The sequence below is a fragment of the Schistocerca cancellata genome, chromosome 9, assembly GCF_023864275.1.
Source record: "Schistocerca cancellata isolate TAMUIC-IGC-003103 chromosome 9, iqSchCanc2.1, whole genome shotgun sequence".
Lineage (NCBI taxonomy): Eukaryota > Metazoa > Arthropoda > Insecta > Orthoptera > Acrididae > Schistocerca > Schistocerca cancellata.
In genome coordinates, this window is record NC_064634.1 from 508,776,752 (window position 1) to 508,795,462 (window position 18,711).

At 36.5% G+C, this 18,711-nt stretch overlaps 1 protein-coding gene across 1 annotated transcript in view; it reads left to right on the plus strand.

The window, feature by feature from the left end:
• Window positions 1-486: 486 nt before the first annotated feature.
• The window catches only part of LOC126101538 (UDP-glycosyltransferase UGT5-like), a 59,596-nt gene continuing 41,371 nt past the window's right edge, over window positions 487-18,711 (plus strand). The window contains exons 1-3 of the mRNA XM_049912177.1: window positions 487-582; window positions 1,430-1,679; window positions 1,990-2,582. Of these exons, the coding sequence (XP_049768134.1) occupies window positions 541-582; window positions 1,430-1,679; window positions 1,990-2,582 (885 nt within the window). The 5' untranslated portion in view covers window positions 487-540. The remainder of the gene's footprint in view (window positions 583-1,429; window positions 1,680-1,989; window positions 2,583-18,711) is intronic.

Consider the following 18,711-nt stretch of genomic DNA (forward strand, 5'->3'; position numbering starts at 1 on the left):
ATCACTCAGAACACCACCAGTTTCATTATAATCATTCAGTGTATATTCAGATCTTGCTTACATATTTTTTATGTTAACTTTTGTGGTAGATGCTTACTCATAAGGTTATGTACTGCATGCTGCTATCAGCTGAACTTTAAGTGCTATTAAATTACTGAAAAATGAGCTTTTCCTATATAAGTTGTGGATTTTACTTTTCAATGTGGGCAGACCCTTTAAAATGTTGCACACAGATTTATGGATAACAGTAATATTTCTTTTTTTATTCTTAAAAAAAAAGAAAAGAAAAGAAAAAAACCATTATAAAACAATTGCTGTTACTAAACTCAGACACAGAAAAAGCAAAAATTCAACACAAACAAAGCTTGTGTTTCACCTGTAAACACAGTAAGTATTGCATTTAGCTGCCGTCATTTATATTGTTTGCTATCTAAGATCACTTCATATCTTTTATCGTATTGACACTGGAGTAGATAAAACTGAAGAGTTGTTTTATACTGTAATGGATAAAACTCAAGAGATAACATATAAGCATCTTCTATGTATGTTTTAGTTGTGAGCAAGAGGAACAACATGTGCAAGGTATGTATTACACGTTTTGATTTCGTTAATGACTTCATAAGCAGGTAAGTTAACTCAGATTTATTTTATTAACTATCCAAGACACATGATAATACATTCTGGCCACTCAGTAAAAAATGAAAGGCAGATAATTCACTACAGTCATATGTTTTAAACATGAGTGTGTAATTGTAGAACAGTAAACTACATATATTTTTGGTGATGATATGAAGAATCATGTAGGTATGCTGAATAATCTGGACATTGTGTTTTATCTAAAATTAGCATTATAATTAGCAGCAACATAATTAAATAAAAAGTAATCCCTTCTTTAAATGACCTAAGGCAACATAGCCACCATCACCTTTAGTGAGTCTTCAAATATCACTACTCTCTTAAATTTTGCCTTCCAAGGAAGAAAAGCAACTTGACATAAGTTTGGATAACAAGCAATTTCACTTGTAAGCTAAATGGAAATGGAAACGAACACAGTAGAAAAGACACTCAAATACCAATGAAATGTTGATAACTTCCTGAGTGCCAGAAACAGACTACTCACCTATTTCTTGAAAGAAAAAGAAAAAGAAGAAGATTAAATATTGTGATATGTTGTTCATTTTATTTGTGGAACTGCCGTTCTTTGGCAATTCCCTGCAAAAAGAGCAACAGAAGTAGTTTACTATCAAACACTGCTCATAATCTTGAAATAGTTTTAGGTGTTAGCACCTATAAAGTGAGCTTCACTAACTGTGCTCAAATAATTAATCATTTAGTGATAAAAAGTACGTAAGATCATTCATCAGTAAGCTTAATTAGAACTGCAACTCATATAGAGCTTTTATGAATAATACTTAAACTTTTTTTACAGATGTTACACTGGAAGTTTCTACTGGTTCCCTTTTTGATAAGCAGTTTAGGGCTACTATCATATTCTGAAGGTGCAAACATATTGGCTGTATTTCCTATACCTGCCAGAAGTCATTGGACCGCTATGCAGCCTCTTCTCATTGAACTTGCCAAGAGGGGTCATAACCTAACAGTAGTAACTCCTTTTGATGAGAAGAACATGCCAGATACGTGGGAGACAGTACTAATTGGGAAACACTGGAATATGGGAGGTTAGCAGCTTTGCATTAAGTGTTAAAGCTTTAGTATTGTATATTAGCATTACTAACATATTATTTATTTCAAGGAAAGCATACATTTTTTACTAATTCTGATGCCGACACTACACAAAAAATCTTATTTCAACACTGATCTCTGTTTAATGTTTTATTTACCACTTGTCTACCACTGGTGAGTATAATCATTAGATTTGTATACTATCACAGATTTATATACTTTTGTCATGCATAAATTTATTTAGAATATGGTTTTGACAAAAAAGCAAAAACAGAACATAAAATAAAATTATTTTGTTTTCAACAGGTGCCCTCAGGCCAGGTATTTTCAATCAAAGTCCATATTCCAGTATACTTCGTATGATCTTTCTGCTGTATGATGTTGGACTTGAAATGTGTGAAAATGTGCTGAAAGAAGAAAATGTTCAAAGGCTTATACACACTGAACAGAAGACATATGATCTACTGATCATGCAGCTTTTTGTTGATGAATGTTTCCTTGCTTTTTCACACAAATTTAACATACCTATAGTTGGAATGCCATCAGGTCCGGGATTTATTTGGACATCTGATAGTGTGGGAAATCCAACTCCTCTGTCATATATTTCTGAAGGTCTCTCAGCTGTAACAGACCATATGACATTTTATGAACGTCTCACAAACACGTTAATGGCTACATACCAACGAATAACACGTCGTTTTTACTTTGTGCCAAAAGCAGATGCTATTGTAAGGAAATATTTCAATGATCCTTATATACCAAGCATAGCAGATATTGAATGTAACACCTCTCTCATCCTGGTTAACAGCCACATAAGTTTTGGATATCCACGACCAAATGTACCCAGCAGGGTTGAAGTAGGTGGAATGCACATATTTCCACCAGAGAAGCTACCAAAGGTGAGCCTAAGCAACAAGAGTACAGAGCATCTCCATTAAGTATTTGTCATTTTTAATTTTACTATTTTTTAGAATATTATTTCATTTCATTTTTACACCCATAAATTTAATAATAAATCTTACAAATTATGGCATAATACAAAATTATTATATAAACTGAGAGAAACCTGAGAATAGAATATAGTCTTTGAGAGCCAAATACTTTCCATTGGTATCAGTTCCAAAAATTCTATGCCATATCTTCTGGTACAGTATTTTTACCAGTTGCTTAGTCACTATATAAGATTAATTTAATTTTCTTTTCATTTCATTACAGCTGAAAGATTTAGGTTTTGATTAATATTGTATGTTTCGAATATCAAAATTATTACATCTTTTTGCAAACAGAAATTCTATGTTATTCAAGTTTATATATGTTTGGAACACTGAATTATGTGAAATTAACACTTACATAAATAATGGAAGGAATAAAGGTAACCATTAACCATATAGTCGAGATGTTTGATGGTCTACAGACACATAAATGGGGTTGAAACTGTTTCTCTCAACTATATGATGAATGGTTAACTTTACTCCTTCCATTATTCACATTCCATCCAAGAATTCCAGTCTCATATATGTATAAAATATTCACAATATGGATCTCATTTCCAGGTAAGCACAGAAGAATGCTGAAGTACATTTTTGGTTCCCTTTCAGTCAAAATTCTAGCTTCATTCTTGTAAAGTAACATTTTAAGTGGCTCAGGAATTCAGACACTGAGGTACTGTTTTTACTTTTCAGTTTGTAGCAGGTTTTCATATGATAATTTTTTTTCAAGTACTTCCAGCTGTCAGAATAAGACTTCTGTTGTATTACACTTAAGTAGAATGTGTACTTTTGAACTCTTTGCACTTCTCTCCTCAGGATCCATGGACTATAACTTATTTATGATAATACTAGGTGCCAAACATGGTATTTCTGATGGTCCATTTTGTCAGTTTTCTATTAGAAATGAAATGAAAAAAATGAAGTGCATTTGTACTGCAATACAAAAAAAAAAAAAAAAAAAAAAAAAAAAATTCATTTCTGTGTATTGATGAAAACACTTTTGAAATTATGAAAGAGTTTTTGTATGCTGGGTACAACTGTTTTGTGTGTCTGCAATGTGATTATGTAAACATCTCTATAGCAACATTTCTTCATATCTCTATCTATTGTTTTTGCCTACAGCTATTTGTGCTTCATAGTTGAAAGCTTTCAAAAGTGCTGCCAGATGTCAGGGATTTCATTAAGTTGACTTGACTGTATTTCCTTCAGCTTGACTACATGAGTATCTTGGTAGTAAAGAAAAATGGATGGTATTAAAAACTTCATGCATGATGCTGCATTTTTCCATGAATGTCAGTGTTTATGCTGCCATATCTTTCAAACTATTTGTGTATATTTAAAAAGAAAGATGATGAGACTTACCAAACAAAAGCGCTGGCAGGTCGATAGACACACAAACAAACACAAACATACACACAAAATTCTAGCTTTCGCAACCAACGGTTGCCTCGTCAGGAAAGAGGGAAGGAGAAGGAAAGACAAAAGGATATGGGTTTTAAGGGAGAGGGTAAGGAGTCATTCCAATCCCGGGAGCGGAAAGACTTACCTTAGGGGGAAAAAAGGACAGGTATACACTTGCACACACACACATATCCATCCACACATACACAGACACAAGCAGACATTTGTAAAGGCAAAGAGTTTGGGCCAAACTCTTTGCCTTTACAAATGTCTGCTTGTGTCTGTGTATGTGTGGATGGATATGTGTGTGTGTGCAAGTGTATACCTGTCCTTTTTTCCCCATAAGGTAAGTCTTTCCGCTCCCGGGATTGGAATGACTCCTTACCCTCTCCCTTAAAACCCATATCCTTTTGTCTTTCCTTCTCCTTCCCTCTTTCCTGACGAGGCAACCGTTGGTTGCGAAAGCTAGAATTTTGTGTGTATGTTTGTGTTTGTTTGTGTGTCTATCGACCTGCCAGCACTTTTGTTTGGTAAGTCTCATCATCTTTCTTTTTAAATATATTTCTCCCACGTGGAATGTTTCCCTCTATTATATTCAAACTATTTGTGTACAGTGATATATTTGCATGGACACATTCAGCAGCATATATGTGGGTACTGTCTGCAAAGTAAGATGCAAACTGGGTTAGCAGCAAGGACTAACAAATTTAAATGTCATAATGCAGCACTTTTTTAATTTTTTTTTTTAAATTACATATATCATCTCTGATAGGGAGGTTGTTCTTACCTCCAGAGCAATTGTTGCCTGACAGTAAGGGGTATGTGTAGGTACCAAGTTTGGTTGAAATCAGTCCAGTGGATGAGGGAGAGATGTGGAACATACATCCATTTTTATAATATGTATGAATTATGTAATATACTAACATGGGTTAACAGTAACTGAACAAAGAAAGATGAGTTAAGAGAATTTATGGGACATGTCATGTTGATTCTACCCTTGAAATGCACTTATTTGAACAAGGAGAAAAAAATATATTTGTTTCCTACCAATAAAAAATATGAAAATGAAAGGAAACTATCTTACATATGATTCACAACAGATGTACTATCTTAGCAAAACTGGATACAAACCAAACACCCACCATGAAAGTACAAGTTTATATGCCTACTAAATACACAGGTGATGAAGAGATTAAAAGAATGTATGATGAGATAAAAGATACTATCAGATCATTAAAGAAAATGAAAATTTAATTGTTATGGTGGACTGGAATTCAATAACGGCTAACTCAGAAACCTGAAACTGGTCTCAACAACAAATCTATTGTGAGCCATTACCAGAGACATGAAAGATATACAAACAAACCTTAGCTATTAATGCGTGGGTTTGTCCAACTGACACATCAAAATACAGTTATTATTGAAAACTGTTACACATAATGACATGTATTCTTTGTTTCTTCCATAATATTACACGTCCAGAAAAGATAAATGGTAAATTCACTGTCCATGAACTACAATCATCAAAACGACATCGGACATGGGAAGCTTTCCATGGAATACTACACACTTAAAAACAAGACTGAGTTTCCTGCTCATATGACTTGGAGAATGACTTAACTTTGTGGACTTGAGTATACTGGAAAAGCATCCACTACTCTTCCAATGTTCTCATCCATTTACAAAGTTACTTATTCAGCAAACACACATATGCTTACACCACCCAGGTACTGCTACACTATTAGCTGAATTATGGAATGAATATTGGATTTTAAGAGGAAGACAAACAGGAGTCATACACATGTGTCTCCCTTGTAAAATAGCCAGAAGTGCCTGAGGATGCAAAAGAGAAGTGCCCAAAGATGTGAGAGATAACCTCCTCTACCATCTGACCACACTGAATTCACTAAGCTATTTGCAGTAACAGGCTTAGATTTAATAGAATCAGTTTTCATCAAACTCAGCAACTTAAACAAAAATATAAGTTACTGTATACATGTGCTATTACAAGAGCTCTCCACCTCAAACTTGCATTAGAGATCAGCACAAATAAATTTTTGATGGCCTTCAGAAGATTTACTACGAAGAGAGGACTATAAAATACTGTTTATTCAGATAATGCAAAAGCATTTCAAGCAGCAAATGCAGAATTGAAAGACATAACTCATTTCTTCAGAGACACAAGGGTTAGCCAGCACTTCACTCACCAAGGTGTCTCTTTGAAGTTTATTGTGCCATGAACAGCTTGCTGGGGAGGCTGGTATGAATGCATGGTAGGAACTATGAAATGTTGTCTCCAGAAGATTCTGGAAAAATCACTAGTAGATGAAGAAATAGAAACCACCATCAACTCTCAACAAATCACATGTGGGGAATCAGGTGTACCGACACCAAGCCTTTTCTTAATTGAAGAACAGTTAACTACAGAAACCACAGGTCATGAACTGAGTGTACAGATGGATCTATGAAGGGAAACAAAGCCAAGTGCAATGATACAAATGTGCTCTGTGTAAAATTCAGCACTTTCATTCCTTTTCTCCAATACATGTTCCCCTACTACTTTTTTCTTCTACTCCTTTTTCTGCTAGTGGTATTATTGAATTCCAGTCCACCATCACAATTACTTTTTCTTTAATGATCTGATAGTTTCTTTTACCTCATCATACATTCTTTTAATCTCTTCCTCATCTCTGTACCTAGTAGGTATATAAACTTGGACTTTTGTTGTGAGTGTCTGCTTTGTATCTAGTTTGGCTAAGATAGTGCATCTGTGTGTGTTGTATATATGATAGTATTCTTTTATTTTCAGGTCTGTTATTGGTTGGAAACAAATAATATTTTTCTCTCTGAAATGATTCTTAAGCCTCAGGACTCTAATTTACCTTACATATCAGCCAATGTGTGTGTGTGTGTGTGTGTGTGTGTGTGTGTGTGTGTGTGTGTGTGTGTGTGCATGTTACATTTGTGAATATCCCTATAATCTGCAGTGACAAATTGTTCTAACAATTACTTAATGAAATAAGCGCATTTCAAGACTAGAATCAACATGACATGTTTCATAATTCTCTTATCTCATATTTCTTTGCTGAATCACTCCTAATTCTTGTTAGTGTATTATATAATTTACACATGTTATAAAAATGGATGTATGTTCCCCATCTCTGCCTAATCCATTGGACTGATTTCAAACTTAGTACCTACACATACCCCTTACTGTCAGGCAACAATTGCTCTGGGGGTAAGAATCTCCTACCTATCATAGATCAGGAGATATGACATCATAAACAATGAGATATGTAAAACAATACTGCATTATGACGTTTAAATTTGTTACTTCCTTCCTATTAACCCCGTTTGCATCTTATTTTGCAGACAGTATCCACATAAGCTGCTGAATGTGCCCATGCTTATATATCATTGTACAACACATAGTTTAAAAGATATGACATTGTAAACACCATAGGTGGAAGATTGTATCAAAATTCCTTGTGATAGCAAATCTGCAAGATTGGCTGTGGTATGGCAGTGTCTCCACTATGATGGCATTAAAAATTCATGGACTTCAGTTACTCTGTACAAATAAATGTATGCAGTGATGTTGGTTGCATCATATCCAGCCAAGTGCCACCTTAGAATTGCTCCACATTATTGTGTTTGTGACGTCAAATCCAGAAGCCTGGCAGAAATATCTTGGAAGGTATGTACCCAGTAGAGCTGCTAGTAATTAAAGTCATGGAAGTGTTATCATTGTGATAGGAGAAACTCTGTGTTTACTCACTATCAAACAGACAAATGTAGTTTTGGTGTTGGATGTTCGAATGTACAGCACTGCTTCATATGACCTTTTGGGGGCATCACAAAAAAAGTGAATTTGCGAAACTTTCTGTTTTTGACTGTGGAAGCCTCTCCATCTGGAGTAATCTGAATGACTGCAGATGAATGAGTTGCGATGTCTAAAACTTCCGTTGGGGGGCTAAGTCTGGAGGCAAGATCTCATCACTATGTATGCCTTTACACCACATGTCTTGAATGAGGATTTTTCCTGTTATGGATATCAATGAAAAGATGCCAACATGATCATAAAATTTCACTGTTGTGTGTAGTAACTGATGTTCTTGTAATTTGTCGGTAATGAGATGGTGATCAAAGAGGATTGAATATGATTCATTATCCCAGTCGAAACCTACAATTGTGGTATGTTCTTTAACTGATCACTCTTCCGTTTTCCATATACCCTTTAGTATTTTAGAATTTGTAGCCCATTTTGCCATTATAAGTTTTATTTGTTGCAACAGACCTGTCACCTGATAGTATACAGATGTGACTGTACTGTTGTCTTTGCAGCTGGCGGCAAATTCATTCATTAAAGTACTCTTATCTACAAATTCTGCTGCAATAGGATAAGTGCCTTGAAACCTTGTAGCTAATTCACACAGTGTTGCAGATAGGAGAAATGGGTTGCATGTGAGGCCAAATGGTAAGTGAGTAAATCTACAAATAACAACATCATTTGTAGTTTACCAGTTCACATCCTCTCTATACTAACACAAAACCAGAAAAGTCACATTCAGTCTCTATCCTTTTCATTCAATGACAATTTTAAGACTGCTTGATTGCTATCTCCAAAAATGGAATTTTGATACATCCTGAAACAAATTGAAGTTATTGTATTTCAGGCAACAGTTTTGGTCCTTAAATTAGTGTGTCATTGAGTGATGGTGAATCAATTTTTCATGATGAAGTGTCATATACAAGTCTCCATGTTGTAATTCCCAGTCTTTCCTTTTTCACTGCATGATGAGGAAGGTTAAATACACCATCTGAGGTATCCTGCATATTGATTGTTTCAGTGTGCTCACTCTGGATATATAAAAACATCTGTGAGTAATACATCTCACAAAATTTTCTTTGCAATGATGTAAAACATGTTTCTGCATTGTGACGATTGGAAGACAGGATCATATCTTTCTTTCTTAATAATGAAACTAACCTTCTGCCTTTCACCATTTGGAACATATCATGGAAGTTCTGCAAAACAGTGGCATGTTTCGATGAGAGTGATCATTCTTGCTATTCTTTCATCCCCATCAATTCTAAAGCCAGATTCGCACATACATGTAACATGGTGCCACAGCTTGTGACTTGCTGTAGAGCAACAGCTAGCATGTGAATGTCATCTACAGACATGCCACTCTTCCAAGACACACCCACACACACACACACACACACACACACACGTGTACTGCTGGAGAAAATCAAACATTGGTTGCTGTTCTTCTAGTTCTAGAAGCTGTGAAAGTGTACCTCCCATACAGTGTTTTCCCTTTTTACAGAAATAAAATAAAAATATTCTAAAATTTAATGGATTACAGCAGCAATTACTGTGCTATAACTGTGACGAAATGCTTGTGTGGTTCACAATACTGCCACCTGGGAGCAGTGGCAGAAGGAAAGTGGCCCAACAAAGTGCAAACAAATATAGGCTAACCCTTATATAGCAGATTACACCAACCAGTCATTTTTTATAATGATATTTATTTATTTAAACAGTGCATTTACCAGTTTCAAACTAACTGGATCATCTTCAGATGGCTAAACCGGGTTGCGCTGTTTAAATAAAAAAACAGCATTTTAAAAAGTGGTTGGTTGCTGTAACCTTCTATGTAAGAGGTGACATATGTTTTGTACAAAGCCACAGGCTCAGAGTGGCAGTTTTGACAAAATAACACAAAGTACAACCAAGCTGAACTTTTTGAGGTGTGACAAAAGTTGCATCTCTTAAGTTGTGCCAATAAAAACTGGGAGTTCACACATGCAACTGCAACGAAACTGCAGTATGCCACTACCTGTGGTGACACTATTGTTGATTGTGTGGACACAGCTTAAGTCCCAGATACAACGTGTGTCCTTGTCTAAGGATGCAGAATCTTCATTGAGGTGCACATGGCTATCAATAAAAAGCCTAACAATAATACTTGACCTATACCCACTGAAAATCCATACAAATCTAGAAGGAAGGAGAACTGTCAAATCAGTAAGGCATATTGGTGGGCCATCCTTTATTATTTTCCAATACTGGTCTGCACCTATAACGGTTTCAATAGGGTACTGGCGTTCAGAATGAGATTTTCACTCTGCAGCGAAGTGTGCGCTGATATGAAACTTCCTGGCAGATTAAAACTGTGTGCCCGATGAAGACTTGAACTCGGGACCTTTGCCTTTCGTGGGCAAGTGCGCTACCACCTGAGCTACCGAAGCATGACACATGCCCGGTACTCACAGCTTTACTTCTGCCAATATCTCGTCTCCTACCTTCCAAACTTTACAGAAGCTCTCCTGCGAACCTTGCAGAACTAGCACTCCTGAAAGAAAGGATATAGCGGAGACATGGCTTAGCCACAGCCTGGGGGATTTTTCCAGAGTGAGATTTCGACTGTGCAGCGGATTGTGCGGATTCTGCCAGTATCTTGTCTCCTATCTTCCAAACTTTACAGAAGCTCTCCTGCGAACCTTGCAGAACTATCACTCCTGGAAGAAAGGATATCGCGGAGACATGGCTTAGCCACAGCCTGGAGGATGTTTCCAGAATGAGATTTTCACTCTGCAGTGGAGTGTGCGCTGATATGAATCTTCCTGGCAGATTAAAACTGTGTGCCCGACCGAGACTCGGAGTCAGGAATTTTGCCTTTCGCGGCCAAGTGCTCTACCATCTGAGCTACTGAAGCATGACTCATGCCTGGTACTCACAGCATTACTTCTGCCAGTATCTCGTCTCCTACCTTCCAAACTTTACAGAAGCTCTCCTGCGAAACTTGCAGAACTAGTATTCCTGAAAGAAAGGATATAGCGGAGACATGGCTTAGCCAGAGCCTGGGGGATGTTTCCAGAGTGAGATTTTCACTCTGCAGCGGAGTGTGTGCAGATATGAAACTTCCTGGCAGTACTGGGCATGAGTCATGCTTCGGTAGCTCAGATGGTAGAGCACTTGCCCGCGAAAGGCAAAGGTCCCAAGTTCGAGTCTCGGTCAGGCACACAGTTTTAATCTGCCAGGAAGTTTCATTTCAGTGCACACTCCACTGCAGAGTGAAAATCTCATTCTGGAAACATCCCCCAGGCTGTGGCTAAGTCATGTCTCCACTATATCATTTCTTTCAGGAATGCTAGTTCTGTAAGTTTCACAGGAGAGCTTCTGTAAAGTTTGGAAGGTAGGAGACGAGATACTGGCAGAAGTAGAGCTGTGAGTACTGGGCCTGAATCGTGCTTCAGTAGCTCATATGGTAGAGCACTTGTCCGCAAAAGGCAAAGGTTCTGGGTTCGAGTCTCGGTCGGGCACACAGTTTTAATCGGCCAGGAAGTTTCAAGGTACTGGTGTTCATCATCATTTGGATCAGCAAACTGCAGCTTATGGATGTTAATATCTTGAGGAACATCTGAAATTGATGAATATGTGTTCCTACTTTCGAAGGCAGAGAAATTGAATGTATTTTTTGTACAAACTCTTGTCAGCTTGAAGTTAAGGAGCCTGCAATTTGTTGTATTATGTTGACTCAATTCCTACAACAGCTAATGGTTGGCAGGTTATCACTTGTAATTGCATGCTGTGGACCAAATTCATGCTGATGAAGGTGCATTGGCTCTCGGCGTGAGTAAACAGTGGGTACATTTTTTCAATCCAGTCAGACCTGTGATCCAAACAGAGGCAGTTTGAAAATACATGGCGAGAGGATGTTGAACATCAACCTTTCTCACTGAGATTTGCGTTCCTTCTTTGCAGATAGATACATGATGGGATCCTTTGCATCCAGAACAAACTAGTTTTTTTTCCTGATGTTATGCCCTCCAATTATACGCAAGAAACGTTGATGTGAGGAGTTCGATTTCTTGATCCTATCCTTGACATTCAATTTCTTCATACACTCTTGTGCCCAGTGGAGATGTGAATTACAAAACATGCAGTATTTTGACAGTTCTCTTTCCGTCTTTCTACGCGGCTTCCCCCGTTTGTAGTCACCTGCAGAACCACAGCTGTAGATATGAATGTATCTAAAATGCTACAAACTAATTCTGTGGGTAATCATAGGGCCTTCTACTTCATTGTTCAAAAATCCCGTTAGCTTTGTGATGTGGCATTCAGCAATCCTCTCTCTTCTAGCATGAATAATCCAGTATGTGAGATCAGTTTCATAGTTTCAAGCTAATCAAAAAGAGCATGAATTATATTGTTTTTGTCTCCATAGTGAGATACTAATATACTTTTCGTTTCCTCTTACATATCTGCAGTAATGGGGGTGCTTTCAGCCAAGTTCTTTGGCTCACCTTTTAAATATCCCTGAAGGAAGACAAGTTTGTCTGTAGTAGTAATCAAAGCATTGCTGTCAATGGATTACTGAAACTGTTCACAAAATTGAGACCACTTCTCCACACTGCCTGAAAATAGCTCTGATTTGATGCTGTCATGGATGAAGCTGGTGTCGTGTTTGTATTTGATGATGATAAACTAACCTTAGTCCTCCTAGGTGCCCTCAGAATTACCCTTCTAGCAATGTCTACATATTCCTCACACCTACTGGCATTGGTGTCATAGTCTGTGTCAGAAAGCAGATCATGAATTGGATTGTCAAGCACTCCCAAATGATCTTATGACTCTTGCAGTCATGTCTGAAAGCTCTCGTAATCTGTTTCTTCTCATGTATCTCCTTCATCAATTGCTGTACTGAATCATGTTACTTGTGTTCATTCAGTCTTTCATTTCCTTTTCAAGTTGTGTAAACATATTTCTATATCTGTCTCTGCCATTGTACTTTGAACTTGTGTTCATTCAGTCTTTCATTTCCTTTTCAAGTTGTGTAAACATATTTCTATATCTGTCTCTGCCATTGTACTTTGAACTGATGTCATACACTAACAAATAAGTAGACAAGAAACTGTAAATATTGTGCTGTCTCAGATTACCTTTATGGACTAGCAGAAGTATCTGCTGACTGCAAAATGTGTCAAAGGCATTAGGATGAAGACTTCATAATGTCTAACTGCTTTGGATGAGCACAGTGTCACAACTGTTTAGTACACTGCTTATTAGTCATGGGAAAATATGTGTGAATAGTAGTGTGGGTAGCATTATTTTCCAAATAAATTAACTTTTACACAAGATGAACTGTTTAAGTGTGATGAATTTTTTAATCGGGGAACATTTTAATCTCATTCAAAACTCAAGCACAAAGCAAAAGTAGAGTACAGTTGTGATGTTTGTAACAAGGGACTTATTCAGCCTGAAAAGGCACAAAAAAATGTGCACAAAAATAGTGGCAAAAAGACACAATCCTTTGGTGTAATTTGTCCACCATGTAATTAAAAACGACTGTGGGGAACAATGAGTGAACATTCCATCATTACTCACAATATTGAACTGGACAAAAAAGTATTTCCTGTTCCCAGGTATGCATCAGTTCTGTGAGTGGAAAAAAATTTGGACTGTGACACAAAATCAATTTATGTAAAATGATGCTCATTTACAAAATATAAATGGAGCAACTGTTACATATCTGTATTGTCAATCATGATGAGCAGTTTTGTTCTAAGGGTGCAAACTTTAGGGCAATAAGAGTATCAGGTTCCAATAAAATAGTTGCCCATCATTCATAAGAATAATGCAAACAGAAAATATATCTGTTGAATTTAAGGCCACCCATGTGGGTCACAGTTTTGATGTTGCAAGAATGTGTCATTTAGTGGATAATAAATATAAAATTGCATCAAAAATAGAAAAGAAAGTGCCTATGGATGCCACTCTTGATAGTATTCATGATTCTGTGGTTGGTAATGAAATAATTCATTTGCATCTTGCAAACAGGAAGGATTTGCATAACATCGTCCAACAGCACAATTTAAATAGCAATGCTGTGTCTCATAGTAATGTTTATGTCAGTGTTGATGTGTAGGTAAACAAGATGAAACATACTTCAAATGTTATTTGTCTGTACAACACTCAAGGCCTAGCTGTAGCTGGCTATCCATAATGCAAAATAAAGACTTTTGCCTTGATTGCAAATGATACACAACTTCAGCTACTTTCAAGATTTGGAAGTGATCATCTTTGTATTGATGAGGCACATGGACAGAATGATTATAACTTTGAGCTTCTCATGTTATTAGTTCTAGGTGACATGCATCAGGGATTTCCTTGTGCTTTCATGTTTTTGAACAGAAATGATACAGTAATTGTGTAACTTTTTTATAAGACAATGCTTTCCTGCTGTGATTCCGAGTTGAAACCTAAATGGTTTGTGTCCGACATGGCAGAAAGTTTTTTTTTAGTGCATGAATGTCTTTACAGCCAGAAAGCACAACTAATCAACTTTATTGTGATTGGCATGTAGACTGTGCTTGAAGCCAAATTTTACATAAAATAAAAGAAAAAGACATGCAGGTTGAGGTTTATAAAAAAAAATATTAATGTATGAGAGAGACACTTTTTCATTCAAAATCATGGAAAAAAATTTACTTGACGAGCTATATGCCAGTGACATGACAGTAAATTTTGCAAAATATATTGAAAAGTTTATTCATGGTGCCTCAAAATGGGGTCATTGCTACAGAATGCATGTGCATAAATTTAACATGGTACTTGAAAATATGCATAACAATCTGAATCACATCTGTCTTAAAGCCAAAAAGATTAAAAGACTGGATAAGAACATTTATGCTTTGATGAAATTCTTGAGGGATAAGTAATCCAACAAACATATTATTGTTCACAGAGACAAAATTACAAAGAAAGTATCTGCTTTAAGACTGAGACATCAGAGGTCTGAGGAATGTCTGAAAATTCTGTCTGCAAGGTAGACAGTGTTTGTTGGAATGTCATGTCAGAGAAGTCAGCTGAATTGTATGTTATTTCAGTGCAGAAAACTGAATGTAGCTGTAACCTTCGATGCATTGACTGATTGCTTACATGGTTTCAATTACATTTGTACTGATCCAGTGATTGCCTGGAACATAAGCAACCATATACATCTTGTTTGCCAGTCCATTGAAGTCTGTGATGCAATGAACCCACAAGACTCTGCACTATCACTAACTGATAGTTGTATTGTCAATATCATGTTGTTCTCATTGTTGGTTCTGTGTCTCGTTTGTACTGTTTTAATTCTAAACTCTAAATTATGTGTAATATGTGTTTTCCAAAATGTATTCATCACATACAGTACATGTTAAAAGAGCATGTAAAAGAACAACCCATTAATTCAATGTTTTAATTTTCAACATATTTTATAATGTTAATTTTATGTGTTTGATAGAAATTTGTAATATTCTGCTGTGCATTTTCTGGACAGTATTATGACAACTCCTATATCATGTAAATGATGCAAAGGATGTTAATAAATGAAATGAGCTACCCAAAAAAATAATGCAGACTGCTTATAAAATTAGGAAATCATCCTACAAGATATGTCATGCACTACATTGAAATACATGACTGATTTGCAGACAGGAAAAATGCTGGTTATTTAGTATTTCACAAAAATTGTGAAGTCAATTGAAAGTCATCAAGGAGCACAAGCACTGAAGGAATTTATTTCTTCTCTGGAGTTTGTAGTAAAGAAGACAGAATATTTACATGTGGCAATCTATTCTGCTGCTCCTTCCACTTCCAGGGAACAGGAAACAAAAAAATTGCATGTGGGTGATATCATCTCAAATCATACAGGTCATGCCAACTTCTGGCCTTGAATTTCTCTGGAAAAATATATATTAGACCTGTACATCATAATTGTAATTTTTGTTTTACCTTAATTTTTGTATATTTTTTGAAAAATTTATAGTTTGTAAGTAACTCTTAAAACACTAGAGAACAAAAAAATATAACTAATAAACCAAAACATACTGGAGACCTGGCAGATGTATTGTATTAAAGCTCCCTTCTAGTGTGTTGAAATTTAGTTGCCTAATGACCACTTTTAACTTACAAATTTAAGATAAAAATATGAAATTTAAATTAATTTTTCCACTTAAACATTTTTTTTATAATTCGGAATGTTACAGAATGCTGCTCATTACCGGATACTGCTCATGTAATTATAAACAGTATCTTCTCCACTCCAGCTATCTGTATTATGTAAATATTTATTACTAAAAATGTAAATAATTGCATTTTTATGAGGCTTTACAAATTATTTACATGTTGTTGTTGTTGTGGTCTTCAGTCCTGAGACTGGTTTGATGCAGCTCTCCATGCTACTCTATCCTGTGCAAGCTTCTTCATCTCCCAGTACCTACTGCAACCTACATCCTTCTGAATACGTTTAGTGTATTCATCTCTTGGTCTCCCCAACGATTTTTACCCTCCACACTGCCTTCCAATACTAAATTTGTTGGCCCTTGATGTCTCAGAATATGCCCCACCACCTGATCCCTTCTCCTAGTCAAGTTGTATCACAAATTTCTCTTCTCTCCAATTCTATTCAACACCTCCTCATTTGTTATGTGATCTACCCATCTAATCTTCAGCATTCTTCTGTAGCACCACATTTCAAAAGCTTCTATTCTCTTCTTGTCTAAACTGTTTATCGTCCATGTTTCACTTCCATACATGACTACACTCCATACAAATACTTTCAGAAATGACTTCCTGACACTTAAATCCATACTTGATGTTAACAAATTTCTCTTCTTCAGAAATGCATTCGTTGCCATTGCCAGTCTACATTTTATATCCTCTCTACTTCAACCATCATCAGTTATTTTGCTCCCCAAATAGAAAAACTCATTTACTACTTTAAGCCTCGTATTTCCTAATCTAATTCCCACAGCATCACCTGATTTAATTTGGCTACATTCAATTATCTTCGTTTTGCTTTTGTTGATGTTCGTCTTATATCCTCCTTTCAAGACACTGTCCATTCTGTTCAGTTGCTCTTCCAGGTCCTTTGCTGTCTCTAACGGAATTACAATGTCATCAGTGAACCTCAAAGTTTTTATTTCTTCTCCATGGATTTTAATTCCTACTCTGAATTTTCTTTTGTTTCCTTTACTACTTGCTCAATATACAGATTGAATAACATCGGGGATAGGCTACTACCCTGTCTCACTCCCTTCCCAACCACTGTTTCCCTTTCATGCCCCTCGACTCTTATAACTGCCATCTGGTTTCTGCACAAGTTGTAAATAGCCTTTCGCACCCTGTATTTTACCCCTGCCACCTTCAGAATTTTAAAGAGGGTATTCCAGTCAACATTGTCAAAAGCTTTCTCTAAGTCTACAAATGCTAGAAATGTAGGTTTGCCTTTCCTTAATCTAGCTTCTAAGATAAATCATAGGGTCAGTATTGCCTCACGTGTTCCAATATTTCTACGGAATCCAAACTGATCTTCCCCGAGGTCTGCTTCTACCAGTTTTGCGTGGCTTATTAAACTGATAGTTTGGTAATTTTCACATCTGTTAACACCTGCTTTCTTTGGGATTGGAATTATTATATTCTTCTTGAAGTCTGAGTGTATTTCGCCTGTCTCATACATCTTGCTCACTAGATGGTAGAGTTTTGTTAGACCTAGCTCTCCCAAGGCTGTCAGTAGTTCTAATGGAATGTTGCCTACTCCTGGGGCCTTGTTTCAACTTAGGTCTATCAGTGCTCTGTCAAACTCTTCACGCAGTATCATATCTCCTATTTCATCTTCATCTACATTCTCTTCCATTTCTATAATATTGTCCTCAAGAACATCACCCTTGTCTAGACCCTCTATATACTCCTTCCACCTTTTTGCTTTCCTTTCTTTGCTTAGAACTGGGTTTCCATCTGAGCTCTTGATATTCATGCAAGTGGTTCTCTTTTCTCCAAAGGTCCTTTAATTTTCCTATCTTACACCTAGTGATAGGTGTGTCTACATCCTTACATTTGTCCTCTAGCCATCCCTGCTTAGCCATATTGCACTTCCTGTCAATCTCATTTTTGAGATATTTGTATTCCTTTTGCCTGCTTTTTTTATATTTTCTCCTTTCATCAATTAAATTCCGTATCTCTTCTGTTACCCAAGGATTTCTACTAGCCCTCGTCTTTTTACCAAGTTGATCCTCTGCTACCTCCACTATTTCATCTGTCAAAGCTACCCATTATTCTTCTACTGTATTTCTTTTCCCCATTCTTGTCAGTCATTCCCTAATGCTCTCCATGAAGCTCTCTACAACCTCTGGTTCTTTCAGTTCATCCAGGTCCCATCTCCTCAAATTCCCACCTTTTTGCAGTTTCTTCCGTTTTAATCTACAGTTCATAACCAATAGATTGTGGTCAGAGTCCACATCTGCCCCTGGAAATGTCTTACAATTTAAAACCTGGTTCCTGAATCTCTGTCTTACCATTATATAATCTATCTGAGGCCTTCCAGTATCTCCAGGCTTCTTCCATGTATACAACCTTTTTTTATGATTCTTGAACCAAGTGTTTGCTATGATTAAGTTATGCTCTGTGCAAAATTCTACCAGGTGGCTTCCTCTTTCATTTCTTCCCCTCAATCCACATTCACCTACTACATTTTCTTCTCTCCCTTTTTCTACTATCGAATTCCAGTCACCCATGCAATTAAATTTTCGCGTCTCTTTACTATCTGAATAATTTCTTTTATCTCATCATACATTTCATCAATCT